Source organism: Artibeus jamaicensis, unplaced genomic scaffold (genome assembly GCF_021234435.1).
Source record: "Artibeus jamaicensis isolate MK-2021 breed Jamaican fruit bat unplaced genomic scaffold, CSHL_Jam_final contig_519, whole genome shotgun sequence".
In the NCBI taxonomy this organism is placed as follows: Eukaryota; Metazoa; Chordata; class Mammalia; order Chiroptera; family Phyllostomidae; genus Artibeus; species Artibeus jamaicensis.
The window spans coordinates 44816930-44837076 of record NW_026521871.1 but is presented as its reverse complement, the minus strand read 5'-3'; the positions used below and the strand labels follow the sequence as shown (position 1 = coordinate 44837076).

Genomic DNA, 20147 nt, shown 5'->3' with positions numbered 1-20147 from the left:
CCTCCTGGGCAGCGGAGCCTCTAGAGGTTAGCCCCATGCCCTACACCGAACCAAGCCCCCGCCCTGTGGGTCCTCCCCCTGCCCACCTCCCATCGCCGCCGCGGTCCTTGTCTCTGCTTTTTTGCCACTTCAGAAAAAGGCCAGAGTCCTGAGTATTTTAAAACACACGCCTGATTCGCTCGTTCTTCTGTTTAAGCTGTTCTCCACCAGGACCTTGAACTGGGACTTCAGGGCTCATTCGATCTGGCCCCAGCCTGGCGCTGCGTCAGCGGATGTCACGCCCTGTCTGCACTGAGGTGCCTGGCTCCTGCCCTGCGCTGCCACCTGTCTCCCACGCGCGCGCACGCGCGCACGCACAGTTTCCTCTGCGTCACCGTCCCCCTCGGCTAACTCTTCTCCATCCTAGGGTTTCATTTAGGCCAGTAGCTCTCAACCTTGCTGCACCTTACAACATCCGGGCAGCTTTAAGAAATACCAATGCCTGGGCTCCACCCAAGACCAATTAAAATCCAAATGTCTGCAGGGTGAAGCCTGACTTTGCTATTTTTGAAAGCATGCCCTAGTGCGTCTGGTGTTCGGCCAAGGGTGAGAACCACAGTTTGGGGTGGCCCTACCTCTGGGGAACTTGCCTCCGCCCTCACACCCCCATGCCTGGGTTATATGTCATGTATTACCACTGTAGCTTTCTGATTGAATCCTATTTATCCCCGGCTTTATTGAGATATAATTGATGGGTAACATTGTACAAGTTTAAGGTGCACAATGCGAAGATCTTACCTTTACCATCTAGGCCTCGCTGTGTTCATCGTTGGGTTTCTTCATCGTTGGGTTTCTTCCGTGTGAGGCGGGAGCTTCACGTGGGCTGTGTGCGCTGTGCTCACTCGGCAGGTGTTCGATAATATTTCTAACTGGATGACAGGAAGCTATTTACGCTGGAGTTTGACCTGGTTTTACCTACAGGGACGGTGCGGTGCTGTGTGGGGCAAAGGCCAGATTCTACGCTCTGCCAGCATCGTCTCTGGCTACCTCCTCTCCAGCTTTTCCTAACTCTACCTCCTAGACATCAGGGCTTCGAACGGACCTTTCCTTTCCCCAGTTCCGCCCAAAGTGGCTTACTCCTTACCCCAACTCATCAGCCTGCTTTGAACTCACAGGGCTCGTGGGAAACCCTTACTTGACAATTTGTCATAGATAGGCTGTAAAAATGCTTACAAAATTGGGGCTCCTGATCTATGAAATTTTTGTATGTTGTGAGTTTTTTCAGCAGCATCTTTCCTTCGAATGGAAATTAAAGCCTTGGTTTCCTGGAAAAATGAATCGTTATTAAAATGATTATTTTATGATTATGTATTATTATTTTTATGTTGAGGTCACACTATCGAGCTGTAATTTTCATACAGGAAGGCTCCCCATTTGCCCCAAAGCAATCTACTGGAGTGTTTGAGACATGCAGTCACAGTGCCTTGATGTCCCTGGGCTTCAGGCCATGTGTGATCTAGGACACACGCTCCCCCACCATTGCTTCAGGTGTGACCTCAAGGCACCCCCAAGCTCTCACTGACTGTGATGCTGCTGTGAAAAGGGGCTTTTTAAAAGAGTCCCTATTGAGACCTTTGAAAACCTAGAAATACTCAGGGAATCTTACCAACAATGAAATGATGGTAGCTGTGGTTCTGTTGCTACCTGGAGCCTGTTGCTGCCTTGTTCACCCACTAGAGGGCAGTATTGCCTTCTGCTTAACTGTTGGCCTCACCTCTAGGGCCTCCCTTCCCTTTCAGGTCCTAGCATCTAGCTTCTGAAGTCCCACCAAAAAAGTGTCTGTTGAAATTTGATTTGACAACTAGAACCACATCTTGTATCTCAACCCTATAGAGACATACATACATGTGCGATTCTGTATATGCATTACATAATAAAATACTTGTCTTTACTACATGCAATACACTCTATTTTCTTCTCTCCTTTATTAGCATCGTCATCTAAACTGAGTTCATGACTCACAAATCGGGTCACAGCGGACAAGGTGGAAAACACTGCTTTAGGGTTCACTTAGTCTGACATCCTGCACGTTTATGGGTGAAGAGTCGCAGGACGAGGGACTTGCCCAGGTCACTGTGGAGCTTAGAACAACACCTGGGATGAGGCTTCAGGGCCTCAGACTTTCACTCTCTGGCCCACTGACATTGCTGATCTGATACACCCAGCGCTCCGACAGGTCACAGCCGCGGCGAGGGAGGCGTGCACGTGTGTGTGTGGTGCTCCCGGCACACTGGGCTTTGCTATGCCAAAATCAGGGTTACCGCCCGCAGGGTTGCCTCTGTGGGCATCCAACTTGTGTGTCTGCCCCACTGACTGCCATGTCGGTGCTGGACTCTGCGAGGCCAGCTCTGTGGAATCCCACGTGGGGAGCCTCCCTGGTGATTCGGTTTCCTGAGTGAAACACAGTGAGCCCGGTTTGGCCGCGGTTTGCTCTATAGCTCAGAACCGAGCATGAACTCTGTCAGCACGTGACGCAATTAAACAGGCAGGGAGTCACTTACCATGGCCACTGTCTACTTCCAAAAGGCTGAAGGTGCAAGTGTTACAGTAGGGATTTAATTAATTGTTCATGAGAAAAGGCAGGGGGGGTGCAAAGGGACTTTATTAGACACTGAGCTTAATAAACTGGGGGGCAGAAGCCTGTTTGCTTCACCAGGAAGCTGCAACTCTTCACACTCCGTGGGAGCACGGGACTGTGCTCAGCCGAGGAGATTAACACTCCTCCCTTCCCCTTCTGGTACCAGACCGCTGGGGGCTTGAGAGGAGGGGCTGCACCACAGAGGCCTGTCAGTCTTAACTAGGGGGGATAGACCCCTCCAAAACCAGTGAGAGCTTAGGAGATTGGTCATTTTTTAAAAGCTGCCAGTCCTGGCTGGTGGTGTAGCTCAGTGGACTGAGCACGGGCCTATGAACAAAAGGATCACGGTCCGATTCCCAGTCAGGGCACATGCCTGGGTTGCAGTCCAGCTCCTGGCGGGGAACACACGAGAGGTAACCATGCAGTGATTATTTTTCTCCCTCTCTCCTTCCCTTCCCCTCTAAAGATAAATAAATAAAATCTTTTTTTAAAGTTTAAAATAAATAAATAAATAAAAAGCTGCCGGTCTTTTCCAAGCCCAAGTTGATATAATCTCAGGGGAACAAAGAAGCATTTCTCTCTCTCTCTCTCTCTCTCTCTCTCTCCTGCACTCACACGTTCGCTCTCCATAGCCACGTTGCCCTAACAGCCACGTGGTCCATGGTCACGTGGACGGACCCCCACTCAGGCCGGGGGAGGGGGGGGTGGAACCTGAAAGCCACAGCGCAGCAGTGGACCACAGCTGGAAACACACGCTAAGCCAGCCGGATGCTGGACTGAATTGGACTTTAAACTCTGGGCAGTGGCCTTCATACTGGCCCTGCTGAAGACCAGAGCGGACGTTTTCCATGGCGGGGCGGCTGGAGATGGGACATTAGGAAGTCAGGATGGACACTCCTTAGTTTTACATCATCAGTAAAGTCCACCACCCCGTCCCCATGTGGGTCTCAGGAAACTCTTTTCCTCTAGACACTGCAATAAACTCGTTTTGCACCAGTAACACAGTTCTCACGTGGTCTCATTCTCGCTCTGTAGAATGTCTCCCAGAAGACGTTCACGATCGACTACAACCGCAACTGCTTCCTCAAGGACGGCCGGCCGTTCCGCTACATCTCGGGCAGCATTCACTACTTCCGTGTGCCCCGCTTCTACTGGAAGGACCGGCTGCTGAAGATGAAGATGGCTGGGCTGGACGCCATCCAAGTGTAAGTAGGTGGGCCCTGGGCTCGCACCTGGGCCCAGACTCACCCCAGGGGGGGAGGGTGCTTCTCAACTACTTCACTGCTCAGAATGAGAAAGAGCATTGTCTGGTGTTCTGGAGGGGTTTGTCACGGGCTTGACTGGCCCTTCTTCAGATAATTCATCACCTCTTCCAGTCTGGAAGTTCATTGCCAGAAATCATAAAGTGAATGTCAGCTTCAAAAGGCCAGGGGAAGTAACAATGATGGAGTGTTCACCTTGTGCAGGGCATGAGTCCATTTCTTCAAGGCATTACCATTTCTGTTTATAGCTGGTGAAATGAAGTTTTCCCGAGCACATGTTTTTAGCCAGAGGTCCAGCTAGGACTTGAAGATAAGGGTGTTTGTGAGCGGTCATACCTTCTCTCGACTCTCAGGGGGAACATGCCTCATCAGGTAGATTCCTGAAACCCAGTGTGTCTTCGTGGTTCTTTGGGTTTATTCTATAGCTGGGGCTTATAGAATTACCCCAATAGCTATCTCTCTTCATCTCTTCTCCTCTGTTGTTGCAAGGTGACTAACTGGGAGGAACTGAGGTGGCTGGCCACTCTGGTTTTGACACTGTTGATGTGAACTGCCAACAGCTTCGAAAAAATAAAGAATGAGAAAACCCAGAGGCAGATTCCTGGGACAGATAAATTAGGGGGAACCCCACTTGTTGTTCTGGGTTTAAGGCCGCGGGGCCTGTGTATAGTTTCAACCTTGTGTTCAAGGGGACGAAGACCGTCAGTGTCAGGGATCCCCGCAACCTTTTGGAGCGTGGTAAAAGGGCACAAGCCAGAGTCACCAGAGACCTTTCTGATGACCCAGCGTGGCTTCATATTTAAACTTATATTCCGTGCTGTAGGCAGTCAGGGTAGCTGGTAGAGACTTTTGTCCTTTTACCTCCTGCTTGGCGTTCCTTTATCTCATTTTTCTTTTGTTGCCTGTGCTTTCTCTGTTATAGCTAAGAAGCCATTGCTTAATCCAAGGTCAAAGATTTACACCTACATTTTCCTTTTCTTTTTTTTTTTTGAAGATTTTATTTATTTATCTTTAGGAAGAGGGGAAGGGAGGGAGGAAGAGAGAGAGAGAGAAGCATCCATGTGCAAGAGATACATCAATCGATTGCCTCTCACATGCCCCCAGCTGGGGACCTGGCCCACAACCCAGGCATGTGCCCTGACCAGGAAACAAACCAGTGACCCTTTGATTCACAGGCTGGCGCTCAGTCCACTGAGCCATGCCAGCCAGGGCTCTATTGCTATTTCAGAGTGTACTATTTTTAGTTGTTATTTTTAAAAGGGTTTGCTGTAAAACAGCACGCCCTGCTACCCTGGTGGCAGCCTCATCCACCTCTTGTGTACCATGGCTCTTGACTGCATCACTTTCTCCCATCCTGGATCTCGTTCCACGTGGCTTTGCTGTCCAGGCTTGTAGCCTAGGAGCCGGGGGCTAGACCACCCAGGTCTGTCGTAGGTGGGCCCTCTGGTGTTAGCCCCAGGACGACATCTCCTGGTGATGCGTTTCTCAGAACAGTTCCCTGGCGTTAAGCGACACTGACTATACGCCTCACCACTGTGGCACAGATATTTTCATTTTTCATAAGCCTCGCACAGGCATGTATACAATTGGTGCATAGCCATAATTCGTGTTCGTGTAATTCTGCACCTTTTTCAAAGTCAGGCAGTAAATAGGAACGGACATTCTCTGTAGGTCGTAAGCGTGAAAGTGTCCCCGCCGCACGTCAGATCCCCTTGGGCAGCTGCTGCGGAAGGTCAGAGCGAGGCCTCTTCCCCAGAGGCTGCCTCAGGGAGAGAGGCCTGAGCATCCTGCAGGTTTGCTGTCCTGCGACAGCTGGGAAATGTGCGCCCGGCATCCGAACGGTTGGGCTGTTTCCAGGAAGGGGCTGTGTGTGTCTTGGCAGGTACGTGCCCTGGAACTTTCACGAGCCCCAGCCAGGGCAGTACCAGTTTTCCGAGGACCACGATGTGGAGCATTTCATTCAGCTGGCACACGAGCTGGAGCTGCTCGTGATCCTGCGGCCTGGGCCCTACATCTGTGCGGAGTGGGAGATGGTGAGCGAGGCTCGGCAGGGCTCTGCCTGCCAGGTGCGTGGGACGGGGGTGGGCTGGCAGGTGGGGTGGGGGGGAGGTCACAGCAGTTTCCGTCACTCGCTAATTGCAGAAAACACGCGGCCTGTGACTGTGGCCGATGCAGGTGTTTTTACCGTTAGGAGGTGCCCAGGCAGAGAGGGATGACGGGTATGGGCGGGAGGTCCAGGTCCTCCTTGTGGCAGTCACTCACATGACTCAGTTTCCTCACCGTGGAAAGCAGGTACTGGTGTGGGCTCAGTCTGCCTCACGGCGTAGCTGTGAGATTAAGTAGAATAACCCATGTAAATGGCTATGATTCTCAAAACTTGGCACTCATGAAGAGTGACCGTATGTTTACTCTGATGATGCAGTATCTAGTTCCCCCAGAAGTTCCCTAGTGAGAAAGCCCAACTCCAATGCCGCTTCTCCATGAAACTCTTCTCCCCTCGCTGCTGCTAGTAATTTCTGTCTCCCCGAGCCCCCTTCCTGAGATGGACCTTGTAACGGCTCCCTTTTTTCTGTCCTATCTGAGGGAGGACTACCTGCTTGGCTGTTAGAGAAGGAAAGTGTGGTTCTCCGTTCTTCTGATCCAGGTAAGTTGCCACAGATGTCTCGAGAGAACTTATGAAAGTTTAGGTGACTTATGTCGGGGGGCTTGGGAGGCTGGGGTACTTCTGTGCAAACGCTTCTGAAAGTCAAGTGCAAGCGTTTTACCATGGTCCACGCAGAACACCAGACAGGGAATGTGCAGGAAACAAGCTTTCTTGAACTACTTGACCAGATCTCACTGACAGACTCATAGAAATTTGAATTGGCATCGGGCCCTCCTTGTGGTTGACCGGCTGATTTGAACGCTTTCTCCTCCTGTATTCACAGGACGGTGCAGGGCGGTGAGAGCATCTAGCTAATTGGCAGGGCAGGTGTAGGGGCTGGAGCAGTGGCCCGGGACTGCTGGGTGGCTGCAACACTTTCTAGTCCTTGGTCTGCTTCTGCAGAGTGATATGTAAATGACAGGCCCTTTCTCTTGTCTCTGTAAAGTACCAGAAATGATTTTAGCTGGAAACCCGATGAGCCGCCCATGTCTTCTGAAGGTTTCGGTTTCCTCTGCCAGTGGCAGTGGTGCAGATGGTCCTGGAGCAGCAGCTCAGGCTGAGTTTGCTGGGCCAAGGGCTGGCGCGTCGTGCTGAATGCTCGCTTCCTTTTGCATGTGTTCCCCACACAGTTTGCACCGTAGTGTATTAGTATTAGTGTCTTCACATGGATCACATCATTGAATCTGTGAGGCAACTCTGTAAGGATGTACTTATTATCGCCTTTACCTTTATTGGAACTTAACAGTAAAAAGAAAGAACCCTACTGTGGCAGAGAGGAGAACACAGCATTCGGTCACCACCCTTTTCCTCATTTAATGCACACTGGCAGGATGCCTCCTGTGCCCCAGGCTTTGTGTCCCAGTGACAGGGACAGATACCAGGTGCATTGGTCCTTGTCCACTGAGAGCTCATCGGAGGAGATGGCTCCTTGCAAGACAACTTTTGTCTGACCCTTAGTGCCTGCACTCACCCCACTTCAGAAGGTCGTTGTTGAATCCGTACATTCCGATCCCTGCTGCTGGCCCCCAGGTCCTAAGACTGTGGAGTGTCCGTTTGCACTAAAAGGGGCATGATGGTGATAAACCTGTCTTGTTTTCCAGATTACCTTGCAGCTGTGGACAAGTGGTTGGGAGTCATCCTGCCCAAGATGAAGCCTCTCCTCTATCAGAACGGAGGGCCAATTATAACTGTGCAGGTAACCATAAGCTTGGGCTGGCAGTCGGCGGGGAGTCTTCCCTCTGTTCACCGTGGATGCAGACCCGGGCTGCATGAGTCTGTCTGTCCAGGAGGCAGTGCCACAGATGGTGCTTCGATTTAAATTGCAGTTGGGGAAGGTTTTACCATTTCTGAAGGCCTGCTGGGTCCCTGACTCTCTCCTGGGTGCCCTTTCCATGGTATTCAATTATTCCAGCCACTGTCTCTTTTAAATGAAGAATGTCAAAGAGATGAAGTGACTTGTCCAAGGTCACCCAGCTGGCAGGTGGTAGAATCAGCATAGCACCCCAGATCCACTGTAGCCTGTCCCTTTCTCTCGTCTCTGGCTGCAAGGATGTGGCACAGACCCAGCCACTTCGGTGACTGCCCTGCGTGGGCAGGCAGTTCACACTGGTATAGAAAGAGGCGGTGGACTGGGGCCATCGTGTTTTCTTTCTTGGTTTCTGTCCCCCACTGTCCTTCTCCCATCAGTATTTCACTCTGCAAAGAATGGTATTTTCTGGGATATATCATGTGGCAAGTATTTTCCATGTGAAAAATCAGAACGATTGACCTGCAACGATTGTAGATGTTTGTAAACTGAACTTAAAACATCAAACCGTGTTCCTGGCTTATCCACCACAGATGCTCTTATTGAAAAGAATAGTTATGTTGAACTACCTGGATCTTGGAACAGTGCCAAGGTGCAGTGGGCCAGACTTTCTTCTTATGAATTATGGACAGTGTGCAGGGACTGTCATTGTGGGTGTGGCCATCGCCTTGCCTTTCTGGTAGCTCAAAGGAGCAATGAAAGGGCAAGCTGACCAGGGTGTCCACCCTGACATGCACAGCAGACAAAAGCCAGGCCACTGCCCCCCAAGGGATGTACAAGGAGCACTCAGCGCCCGGCTTCTGTCCCAAGTCTGAACTGGCTAAACCTTTAGGAACCCCTTTCCTGTATACAGATTTCGGTCTGAGAGTTGGGTGCATCTTTGCACAGCTGGGTCTTCTGCCTTTCTCTTGATCACGGGTTTACTCCAGTTTCCCTCATTTTTAGGGAAAGTCTTTGCTTCTCCCTAGATCACTTTCAGTTTCTGATCACAAGTTTTCGGTACCTTTGGTTGTTAAAACATCACGAGAATGTAATCGACTGTGAATGTGCAGAGGAAAGCAAAGCTGGCTGTCTCGGGTGCGTTTCCTCTGTGACCACCTCTGGTAACCTCAAGACAAAGATGCCCTTATCTCGAGTGTGGGTCTGCCAGCAGACTGGGCTCCCTCCTCCTCCACTGCCCCTCACATGTCCACCCTCCTCCATCCCACCTGATCCGTCTGCCCCCCGACCACCAAATGGACAAGTACATGATGTTGGGAAATACAGAAAAAAAACATAAGAAAAAAAACCATAATTTTTATTTAAACATCAGAGCCAGAAGCAAAGCTCTTTACATTTTGGGGGGAGAATTTCTTAAATTTTTTCCAATGCCTTTAAAAATTTCTTTTTGCAGTCAGTTCATACTGTATGGACAGTTTCTTACCTGAGTTTTGTTTTTTTTTTTACTTTATTCTTATGTCATAAGCATTTTTCACATCATCAGAAAGTGTTTACACTCTAGAGTCGTGGTTGCCGTCTTGTCCTTTGCGGGCTCCCATAGGGTCCTCCTGGCTCGAAAGCCTTCCCCGTTCACTCCATTGGCATCCACTTGGAACACGCGTCTAAAGCCTCTGTCTGTGGAGCGTTTGTGGAAGTCGGTCTACTTTCATCCCTGCCCAGGTGTACCCCTAGTCACTTCTGCTCCCCGCACGTCTGCCTGGCTGCCAGGAGCTCCCATCCCAGGTGTGTCCACATTGCACACCTACCGAGTGGTTCTGGAATTGAACAGCAGCAGATGGATTAGATAAGAAAGAAGCTGGCACCGGTCGCCAGTGCCTCCGTGGGTGGGCGTTCCTGTAAACGTGGGTAGCTCTGTCTTCATTCAGGCCAAGGGGCAGCAGGATGAGTTTACTCAGCTCACCAGGCTGGTGTTTTCTCTTGGTGCCCAGAGAGTTTGAAGAGGCCACTGAGGAGCCCCGTCAGCCAGCAGGACTGAAACCATACCTACCTGCAGGCTCAGATCCCTGTCCGGGGGTGGTTAGGGCCCTCCCAGCCCTCGTCTGACAGCCACGGGAGGCCCAGCCTGGAGCTTCACTGTGCATTTGTGTGTGTACGTTTGTGTGTATTTGCTCTGTGTGTGTGTGCGCGTCCGGAAGACTATGCTGGGAGCTTATAGTGGTTAGTTATCTTGGTAATGAAATGAACGAGTGATTTTTCCATTTTTCTTTTCATTATTCTCCATTTTCTAATATTTCTAATACCGTGGGGAGGTCTTATTTATGTACCGTTGGAAGGATCTCTTATCTATCACAGTGAAGAATGTCATGCCCTGGCTGGTGTAGCTCAGTGGATTGAGTGCGGGCCTGCGAACCACATGGTTAGGGTTCGATTCCCAGTCAGGGCACATGCCTGGGTTGCAGGCCATTTCCCAGCAGGGGACTCACGAGAGGCAACCATACATTGATATTTCTCTCCTATAAATAAGTAAAATTTTTTAAAAAAGAATGTCACTACAGCCCCAAACCGAGCATGGTGAATTTTTCTTGTTTCTGGGTGGAGAGGTACGTTTTTACGCTGAGCTACTTTTTGGAAAATGGGTTTTGAGGACTGAGTGCAGGGGATATTTTGGGGCAATCTTCAAACCTCGTTATGTCAAAATAGACGCTCAGGTGTTCTGTCCAAACGAAATCGCTCATCAGAAAAACCACACTGGAATCTCTGATTTTTTTGGCCCTCCTTCCTCTTCACCTGCAGGTTGAGAACGAGTACGGCAGCTACTTCAGCTGTGACTACGACTACCTGCGCTTCCTGCAGAAGCGCTTCCACTACCACCTGGGAAGTGACGTGATCCTGTTCACCACCGACGGTTCGAGCGAGAAGTTCGTGCGGTGCGGGTCGCTGCAGGGGCTGTACGCCACTGTGGACTTCGGACCAGGTCGGTGCTTGTGCCGGGGTCCCACGAAGCCAGGTGATGGCCCGGCGCGCGGTCCTCGCTGCGTCCTCAGCCAACTGCTCGGGGCGGCCGTCCCGTGAAATGGGCGCTGAATGGGGTTCCTCGTGTTTTCCTTTATCCAGTAATAGCTACAATAGAGTGACTGATAAAGCCGCCCTCCATTGCTAAGGTTACTTTATTGAAGATGATCTGGTCTGTAGGACAAGAGCTCCGTTTTCAGTGCTGGCGGAGCTAGCCTTGAACCTGGAGCTCCGCTCTCTCCGGGGCTGGTGGGCCCAGCAGCCGTTCCAGCTGTGAGAATCTCGACCCTGAGGCGGTGGTCTTTCAGGCTCCGGCTGGGACACACTGCTCTTCTCCGTGTCCCCCCAGTCGTGGCTGGGTGCTCGGGGGCCCTGTCCTGGCCATAGTGAGCTCTGAGGTCAGCCCCGGGCTGGGCGGGGTTGGCCTGTCAGCCCTGGAGGGCAGGAACTTGCTTTCCACGTTCATTACCTCTCTGTATAAGTCAGGGCACTATGAACTCTCGTGGGCCAGAGGTGGTTTGGTAAGTGCTACAAAACTCATCCTGCTTGACTCGTGAGTGAGTGCCGTGTAAACTGCAGAGGTCCCACAAATAAAAGTTTGTGGGGGTGGGGGTGGGGGGCAGCGTGGCCAGGATGCTTCTGGATATAATTAGCTTCTGGCTGTAATCAGGAGAGTCTTCATTTAGGTCGAGAACAGCTTTCATGAGGGACGTGAACAGCAGTGTGCAATTCCGAAAAGGATCCTGGACTGGACGCCGCCGCCCTTCTCTTTATTTTTCACTGTGAAGAACGCCATTGTGACCATTGAAATCTGCGTGTAGTCTGTAGATTAGTGAGGAAATAGTGATGCGGCCACGTTAGTTTCCTGGGTTGTAACATGCGTGTTGTGTTTATTGGAAGGCGGCCCTTGCTCTTGGAAAAGCACATGGAAGCATAGGGGTGAAGGGCCTCCTGTCTGCAGCTTGTTCGCAAGTGACTGCAAAATAAGTTCTTCAAACAGCGGAAAGACCACGCCGCTCTCCCATCCCAGGGATAACACAGTGCTCGCGGGTCGCACGTCTCGTACTTCCTTTCTCCTGAGAAGGGTGTAATTGCATTCTTTGAGGAGATTCTTCTGCATCACCAAAAAAGAAAAGAATTCTTCCCGGCTCTAAGTGGATCGAGGGTTTCCAGATCCACGCACACTGCTCAGAGCACTGGGTGATGCGATGACTCGTCTCCAAAGAGCTGCACAGGAAGTGGCATGCGGGTTTCCTCCTGCCCTCGCTCACCTCCCGTCGCAGCGTTTTCTGTTGGGAGGAAGATGTGGAAGATTGTCACACGTGTGCCGCAAGCATTATTTGTAGGTGGGGTGACAGTGGGATTGCTGCCTGTGGGTTGAAGGACAGACCACTGCAAGGCCAGTGAACCTGCGGCAGGTGGGCTTGTGGCAGCTTCATTCATCCGTGTGGCAGCGGGGCCTTGGATAGAGGTCAGGTCGGGGGAAGAGACTTGGGAGAAGAGAAACTAAAGGTCTGAACACCACCTAATGCTTAATGGTGAGAAATTCACAGCCAGAAGGTCACATGCGATTGTACTTTCTTGATCAGCACATTCTCTCTGGAAAGCTGGTCTTGCTGAGAAGCCAAGGGCCATCCGAGAGCAAGGGGTCTTATGGAAGAGGTCTTGGCCGGTGCCACTTCTGCTCGGAGATGCCTGCTGTGAAGTTCATGATGCCTGGACCATGAAGTTTGGGACCAGGGTGCCCTCTGCTCTGTTGGGAGAGATACCATTTGTGCTCACTCTTTCACTGACACAAAGCAGCCATGACCCCTCGGTGGGGAAATGCCCCTTTTTAGAGAAAGGAGAAGAGAAGATGTGGGAAGACAAGACAGAGGCACCCTAAGGAACATTCCAGGAGGAAGAATGGAGAGCAAGTAGCTGATGATGTACAACTTACAATTCAGCGATAGACCATTATTTAGGGATAGACACAATTAGACCCCTCATCTCTTTGATCTGCTGATTAATAGGCAAATATTTGTGGCACTATTATTGCGTGTGGCACTGTGGAGACTGCAGGGAGGCATCTTCAGAGCAGGCCCATCCTGTGGGGAACGGCCGGGTCAACCAGATGTCCATGTGAAGAGACTTGCACAAGACGAGTCCAGGCTGTGGGGAAACACAGGTGAAGAAGACACAGGTGAAGCCAACTCCCAAGGCAATGCAGCCACGAGAAGCCATGGGGACCTGCTCAGGGGGCAAGCAACATTTATGGGGCCCACACATCCATTGGTCTGAGTGCAGCCTAAAGCTGGCTTTGGGGTGTTCCAGGCCCATGGGAGTGTGGGGAAGTGCTGGGGCCTCAGGTTCAAGTTTTACAAAGGGCTCTTTTTACTGAGCTTCTTCTCATTCCCACAACTGACCCTTTTTCTCCCTCTGATCATGTTAGGTGCCAACATCACAGATGCTTTCCTCATCCAGAGGAAGTATGAGCCCAGAGGACCCTTGGTAAGAATCGGGAGTGAGTGTGGAGAGACTGCTTGTACCAACTTCATCACAGTTGCCGGGAGAGAGGTTACGTGCTGTAGAAGAGTGGGAGCAGATCCGTGGTTTTTCTGGCTCCAGGACTGTGGGGACATAGCCCTCTGGACACATGAGTGACAGCAGCAGCAATGCCCCTGCTTGAAACTGAGGCCCTGCCCTGGGGTGGAACAGAATGGGGACTAATGTGAACGTCCTGCTGCGCACCGGGCTTGGTGTTCTTGCCTGTTCATCTTGGTTGTGGTATTATTATCTCATAAGTAGTGTAATCATTTCCGTTTTCAGTAGGGCTCAGGGGACATGTCACTCACCCAGGGTTGTGCAGGTGGAGAGTGGATCTGAGTTCAGGTCTGTTTTTCTTTGTTTGCATCTTCAATGTACTTATGAATCATGTAGGAATCTTGTTAAAATGCAGACTTTGACCTGCTGGGGCTGGGGTGGGGCCTGAGATTCTGCATTGCTGATGGGCAACCAGGTAGCATTGGGATGCAGGTTTGCTGAGTGCACTTTGAGTTGCTGGGCTTTGTGGCGTGTGGTGTCGGCAGCCAGGAGGAGGAGGAGGAGGAGGTGCTGGCAAGGCCCAGGAAGGCGTGTACAGTCCATCAATCCATCACTGTGCTCTTTCCTTCTTCATTCAATTTGTTGCGACTCGGCCCAGCTTATGGCTTATGTCCTGTGCCTTCTCTGCAGCAGGTCAGTCAGCCCCTCTGTCTGCAGACCTTTGCAGAAAACAGCCTTTTTGGAATCTGGCTTCTGCTTAGTGAACAGTGCAGAACCCACACTCATAGCCTTTGGATGGAGCTATTACTTGAGATGAGGAGGCCCCAGAACACATCCAGGTTCCGTCTTCTTTCTCCAGACCCAGGGCTCAGCAGGGTAATGCCCAGGAGAACCATGAAGTGCCTGGGGCCTGCTTGTAGAATACTTGGACAGGTTGACCTCACTTTAAGTCAACCTGCAAAATTTTGATGCAGGTAGAGCTTTTCAGGAATACCATGTTACCGGTGCTTAAATACCGAGCTTGGGCAATGCTGTTGTTACTGGAAGTCCTCATTGGTCCCCCAGCCCTGGGTTGGGCAGCAAATGAATATCAACTCCCCCTTCTACCTGTCCCATGGTGGGAAATCTGGGGCAATAGTTACAGAACAGTAGCTCCAGCATTTGAAGGTCATGACTCGATCCTAAGCTCCATGTCCCGTTCTCTTTTTAGATCAATTCTGAATTCTATACTGGCTGGTTAGACCACTGGGGCCAACCTCACTCGACAGTCAAGACTGAAGCAGTAGTGTCCTTCCTCCAGGATATACTTGCCCGCGGAGCAAACGTGAACTTGTGAGTGTTAATTTCTGGAGGGGAGGGTGTCCCCCCACAGCTGTCGGCTCACTGTGAAGTATTCCCTCTGTTCTCCTGTCTCCTTGCAGGTACATGTTTATAGGTGGGACCAATTTTGCCTATTGGAATGGTAAGAGCAATTTCGTATGTGTTTATGGAAGCTAACAGGTTTCTGGTGCTTGATTTTGGGAGGCTGTGCCTGCAGATCATTTTTATTTTCTATTTTTGTTTTGTCTTCTTCTATATTTTCAGATATATACGAATTGCCTGTATACATTTTTTAAAGACTTTATTTATTTATTTTTAGAGCGAAGGGAAGGGAAGGAGAAAGAGAGGGAGAGAAACTTCAGTGTGTGGTTGCCTCTCGCACACCCCAACTGGGGACCTGGCCCACAACCCAGGCATGTGTCCTGACTGGGAATTGAAGCAGAGACCCTTTGGGTCACATGCCGGTGCTCAATCCACTTAGCCACACCAGCCAGAGCCATTTTTATTTTTTTTTTTAATTCTAAGGGTCACGTTTTGTGCATTTATTATCTTAAACTGGCTGTCTGGCCAGGCCTCAGTCAGTCTCTAGTTCATTTGTGCATATATGCTCTGCTGTGGTCTTTTATTTTTTAACTTTTTTTCTGAAAATGTAATCCTCATATCATAAAATTCATCATTTTCAAGTATACAATTCAGTGGTATTTAGTATGTCACACTTTTGTGACATACTAAATTTAATTTTCTTTTTTTTTTGTAATTTTACATTTATTTTTTATAATTTTTTTATTGATTATGCCATTACATTTGCTCTATTCCCCCCTCCCTTCCCCTCCACCCTGTATACCCCTCCCCCACCATTTCCCCCTTTAGTTCATGAACATGTGTCTCAAATTCTTTAGATTCTGTATTTCCCCTACTATTCTTACCCTCCCCCCTATCTATTTTCTATCTACTGTCTATACTACTTATTTTCTGTACCTTCTCCCCCCTTCCCCTCCTCCCACTCCCCTGTTGCTTACCCTCCATGTGATCTTCATTTCTATGGTTCTGCTCCTGATCTAGCTATCCTCTTAGTTTGCTTTTGTTTTAGGTGTGGTTCTTAATAACTGTGAGTTTGCTGTCCTTTCACTGTTCATCTTTTTTTATCTTCTTTTTCTTAGGTAAGTCCCTTTAACATTTCATATAGTAAGGGCTTGGTGATGATGAACTCCTTGAATTTGGTCTTATCTGCGAAGCACTTTATCTGTCCTTCCATTCTAAATGAAAGTTTTGCTGGGTAGAGCAATCTTGGTTGTAGATCTTTGGTTTTCATGACTTGGAATACCTCTGTCCAGCCCCTTCTTGCCTGTAAGGTCTCTTTTGAGAAATCAGCTGACAGTCTGATGGGGACTCCTTTGTAGGTGACTGTCCCCTTAGCTCTTGCTGCTTCTAGGATTCTCTCCTTCATTTTAATCTTGGCTAATGTAATTATGATGTGCCTTGGTGTGTTCCTTCTTGGGTCCAACTTCTTTGGGACTCTCTGAGCTTCCTGGATTTCCTGGAAGTCTATTTCCTTTGCCAGATTAGGGAAATTCTCCTTTTCCACTTGTGGCTGTTCCTCTTCCCCTTCTGGTAGCCCTATAATTCTGATGTTGGAACGTTTAAAGATGTCCTGGAGGTTCCTAAGCTTCTCCTCATTTTTCTGAATTCTTATTTCTTCATTCCTTTCTGTTTGATCATTTTTTTCTTCCGTCTGGTCCTCTCCCTTGATTTGAATCCCAATTTTCTTTCCATTACTATTGGTATCTTTTGTATCAGCATTCATTTCAATTAATTTAGCTTCCATATGTTTCTCTAATTTGTGACTAAAATCCACCAGTTCTGTAAGGATCTTTATAACCAGTGTTTTGAACTGTGCATCTGAAAGACTGGCTATTTCTTCATCACTTAGGTCTATCGGTTCTGGGGCTCTGAGTTGTCCTAGAGCCATTTTTGGTCTATTCGTGCTGTTAAGTGAGCGGAGCGAAGCCTTAGTTGTTTACCAGGACGGGGCGACCCAGGTCGCTGGTTTGTGACGCTGTGTGTGGGGGCGGGGTCAGAGAGGGAGCAATGGCGTTCCTCTCCGCTAGCCCAGCGCATCTAGTCACTCAAACGCCTCAGGCTTGCTTATCCGATCCTAATTTTGCGAGCCTGCTGCACCGCGCGGGTTTCCCTTCTCACTGGTTTCTCCGCACGTAAATGCGCGCGACCGATCCACCGCGCCTCTTCCCTGTGCGCTCCCGCAGCCAGCTCGCTGGCGATCAGCGCCCTCGGTTGCCTGCGCGCACCGCGCACCGCCCCGGGAATTTTTCTTGCTAACCTGCTCCGCTGCTGGCCTCGCTCCTCGTACCGGTCCAGCCGAGTATCTAGTTGTCCTTTGGACTCCGTATTGTCGATTTTCCGTGTGGCTTGGTTGTGACTGCTGTTAAAAATAGTTGTTCTTAGATTTGGTTGTGCACAGAGGTGAGGTGGAACCTCCACCTACTTCTCCATCTTGGCGGAAGTCCCCCCTAAATTTAATTTTCGAACACTTTTATCAATTCACAGAGAAACCCCAAACCCAAGAAATCCCCATTCCCCCTCTTCCCGGCCCCTGGCAACCACTGGTTTACTCCCTCTCTGTGGATCTGTCTATTCTGGAAATTTCATATCAACAGAACCACACAATGTGTGGTCTTTTGTGTTCAACTTCTTTCATCGAGCGTAATCTTTTCGAGGTTCATCCATGTGGTAGCCTGTAGCAGTACTTTGTTCCTTTCTATTGCCAAGTAGTATTCCATTGTATACGGCGTGTTCTGTATTCACTGGTCAGCTGGTGGAGAATCGGGCTGCTTCCACTTTTTGGCTGTTCTCAACAATGTCTGAACGTTAGTGTCTACGTGTTTATTTGAATCCGTTTCCGTGTTGGGGGCGGAGTTGCTGGGTCACTCTACGTTGAGGGAACTGCTGTAGCATTTTCAAAAGTAGCTGCACTGTTTTACATTTCTGTATGGTCTTATTTCTTTATTTTTTTTGATAGGGAAAATCATGACAAAATTCTCTTCATTGCTGTTAATTCTCACAAGGACATGCCATGCTTGGTTGGCCTTTCTCTAACCCTCATTCCCCACCTCTCTTTACATCCGTATTTTTCTCTCCGAATCATCGTTAAGGATGCCCGACTGTTGAGTTTGTAAGGGTTAGTTTGGACCTAAATCTCCTAAGATCTCTGCTACTGTCCGCTCTTAATGAATTTTCTCCTCAGAACTGCTTCATTTTGTGCAGGGTGGGGTGGCCTGGGAGAACGCTGAGCTTACAATATTGTTGATGTTACTACGATGGTCAGAGAGCCAAGAAGTGGAGATGTCGCAAAACTCAAACGCCGTTGATGAAAGATAATGGGCAACGAATGATCAATGAAGTGTTAGACCATCCCCGTGTGTCTCTGTCTTCTTGCTAGAAACAGTTAATGCTCTGGGATGCCTTTTGCATTCAGTAACTAAGAAATTCCACCTAGCTTCCATTCATGGAATTCAGACCAATCATTCAATCCAGGAATGAAGACTGATGTATTTGGGAACTATCTTATTGTTCTACTTAAAACAATACAGTGTTCTTTTTTTAAAAAATAGTATGAAAACTACCACTGAGAAAAATAGAACCTGCCTTTGATCTTCTCCCTTGCTCCTTTCCCTGCCATAATTAATAAAAGCCTCTTTTCCACCTCCGCTTTTCCATTTAGTCCTCAAAGCAGTCTCACCCTGGGCTACAGTTACCGACTCACTTTCCAGCTAAGAGAAGCAGGGTACGGAACCTGCAGGGGGTGGAGCCTGGACCAAATTCAGGCCTTGAAAAGCTGGTGGTCACTGCCCTTGGGATAACCCCTTGCAGCCTGAAACCCCTGCACCAGCCCCTAGACCAGCCCTTCTTGCAAATGCCAGGCCCTCTGACCTGCTGAGTGGCCTGGTCTCTTCAGGGAGAGCCTGTCAGCCTCTCGACAGCTGTTCCTCAGGCCACCTTCCCTGGGGAGAGCTGCCAGACACGTCATGAGCTCATTACCTGTCCTCCCCGAGGTCAGGTGCCCGTGCCATGTGAGTGTGTGTGCCGTGCTCTGGGCCTGTGTGTGTCCCCACCTGTGAGAGGGGCTCCTGCGGGCTCCAGGCTGCTCTGTGTGTGTCACAGCAGGTGGGGAGCCGAGGACGGGTAAATCTTGCTGTTTACTCTCCTTCCTACCTCATGCCCCCTGATGTGGAGAAGAAGCTCGAGTTGGCCCTGTTTGTGTAGGACACCGTGGCGGTCTGAAAACATCCGAAGGAAGATTCTGCTGTTAGAAAGAGAGCAGAGACTCGCTTTGCCAGTCCATCATTTAACCCCTGGCCAGCTTCCCAGCCCGGTTCTCCTGGCCCATCCACTTTGCTTCCAGAAGTCACCCTTGTTCAGCTTGGCAACTGACAGAGCTCCTCTTCAGTCCAACAGAGGGCCCCCACCCCCCGCAATGAGGCCACACCCACTTGTGAGGGGCACTCGGTGTCTAGCGTGCAGGGAGACATACAAGTGAGAGACTCGGGGCAGCACCATCACTGCCACTTTAGAACAAGAGAGGGGACCACAAAGGAGAAGGTGCGCTCCTTGCAAAAAGGGATGTGGTTTTCTTTTTCAATGCCTCTCACGACAAAGGATGTGTTTTATCATCTGCACCCCTGGAGGCAGGCACACCTGCTGGCAGGCAGCTGTCTCTGGTTAATGAGAAAGTAACGTGACTGAATCGATTCTGTGAGTTTAGATATTTCCAAGTGCAGGTTCTGTGCAGAGAGCTCATGAAAAGGAGCCTTCAGGGGGCGACCTGACGCTTGGCCAGCTCGTGTGTCTACACCATCACCTGTCGGATCGCCCAGGGTGGCTTCATCATTTGTGAGCTGTGGGACCATTCGAAGGAGTTTGTTACTAAGTCATATGTGAACCCTCAGATTTGGAGTCTCATTTACTTAGAACTTAGGTTGGATATAAGATTTCTCTAAAATAACTTTATTGTCATGCCCTTACATGGCCAGATGCCACCAGTGGAAGAGAAAGGGGTGGCACAGAGCCTTCCTTGTCCACAGACAGCAGTGCCCGTGTCCCCTGCTGGAGAGGCAGAGTCTCACTCAGGTCCCCGCCCACAGCTGCCGACTGAGAATCTCCAGCAGGATTTGGGAATCTCGACTCCCAAGCTTTCCACGTGACCCTCATTCCTGGGCGAGTTTTCTAAGGACCAGTGGATAGTCACGGCCCTATACTGCACAGTCTCCCACCTGTGAATGTCATGTGTGACAAGGTTGCGGTCCTCTGTTCTAGACTCCGCTCCCTCAGCAATCATTGCAAGACCACTCGCTTTCCGAGTCTTTGAGAACACACAGCATTGGCATTATTTGTTGCTCCCTGTTGCAGGTTGCGTTCCCAGGGAAACAGACTCTGAGATGACCCAGCAGGAAGCTGATGGGGTTGTGCTCTGAGGGGCCCACAGACACCTGCGAGAAAGTGTGGGAG

At 50.0% G+C, this 20147-nt stretch overlaps 1 protein-coding gene across 1 annotated transcript in view; it reads left to right on the top strand.

Annotated features, from left to right (window-relative positions):
- The window catches only part of GLB1 (galactosidase beta 1), a 77092-nt gene that overhangs the window by 17825 nt on the left and 39120 nt on the right, over positions 1-20147 (top strand). Inside the window, exons 2-9 of the mRNA XM_037148336.2 lie at positions 3653-3822; positions 5762-5912; positions 6463-6523; positions 7624-7718; positions 10563-10743; positions 13213-13271; positions 14515-14636; positions 14726-14766. Coding sequence (XP_037004231.2) covers positions 3653-3822; positions 5762-5912; positions 6463-6523; positions 7624-7718; positions 10563-10743; positions 13213-13271; positions 14515-14636; positions 14726-14766 — 880 coding nt within the window. The remainder of the gene's footprint in view (positions 1-3652; positions 3823-5761; positions 5913-6462; positions 6524-7623; positions 7719-10562; positions 10744-13212; positions 13272-14514; positions 14637-14725; positions 14767-20147) is intronic.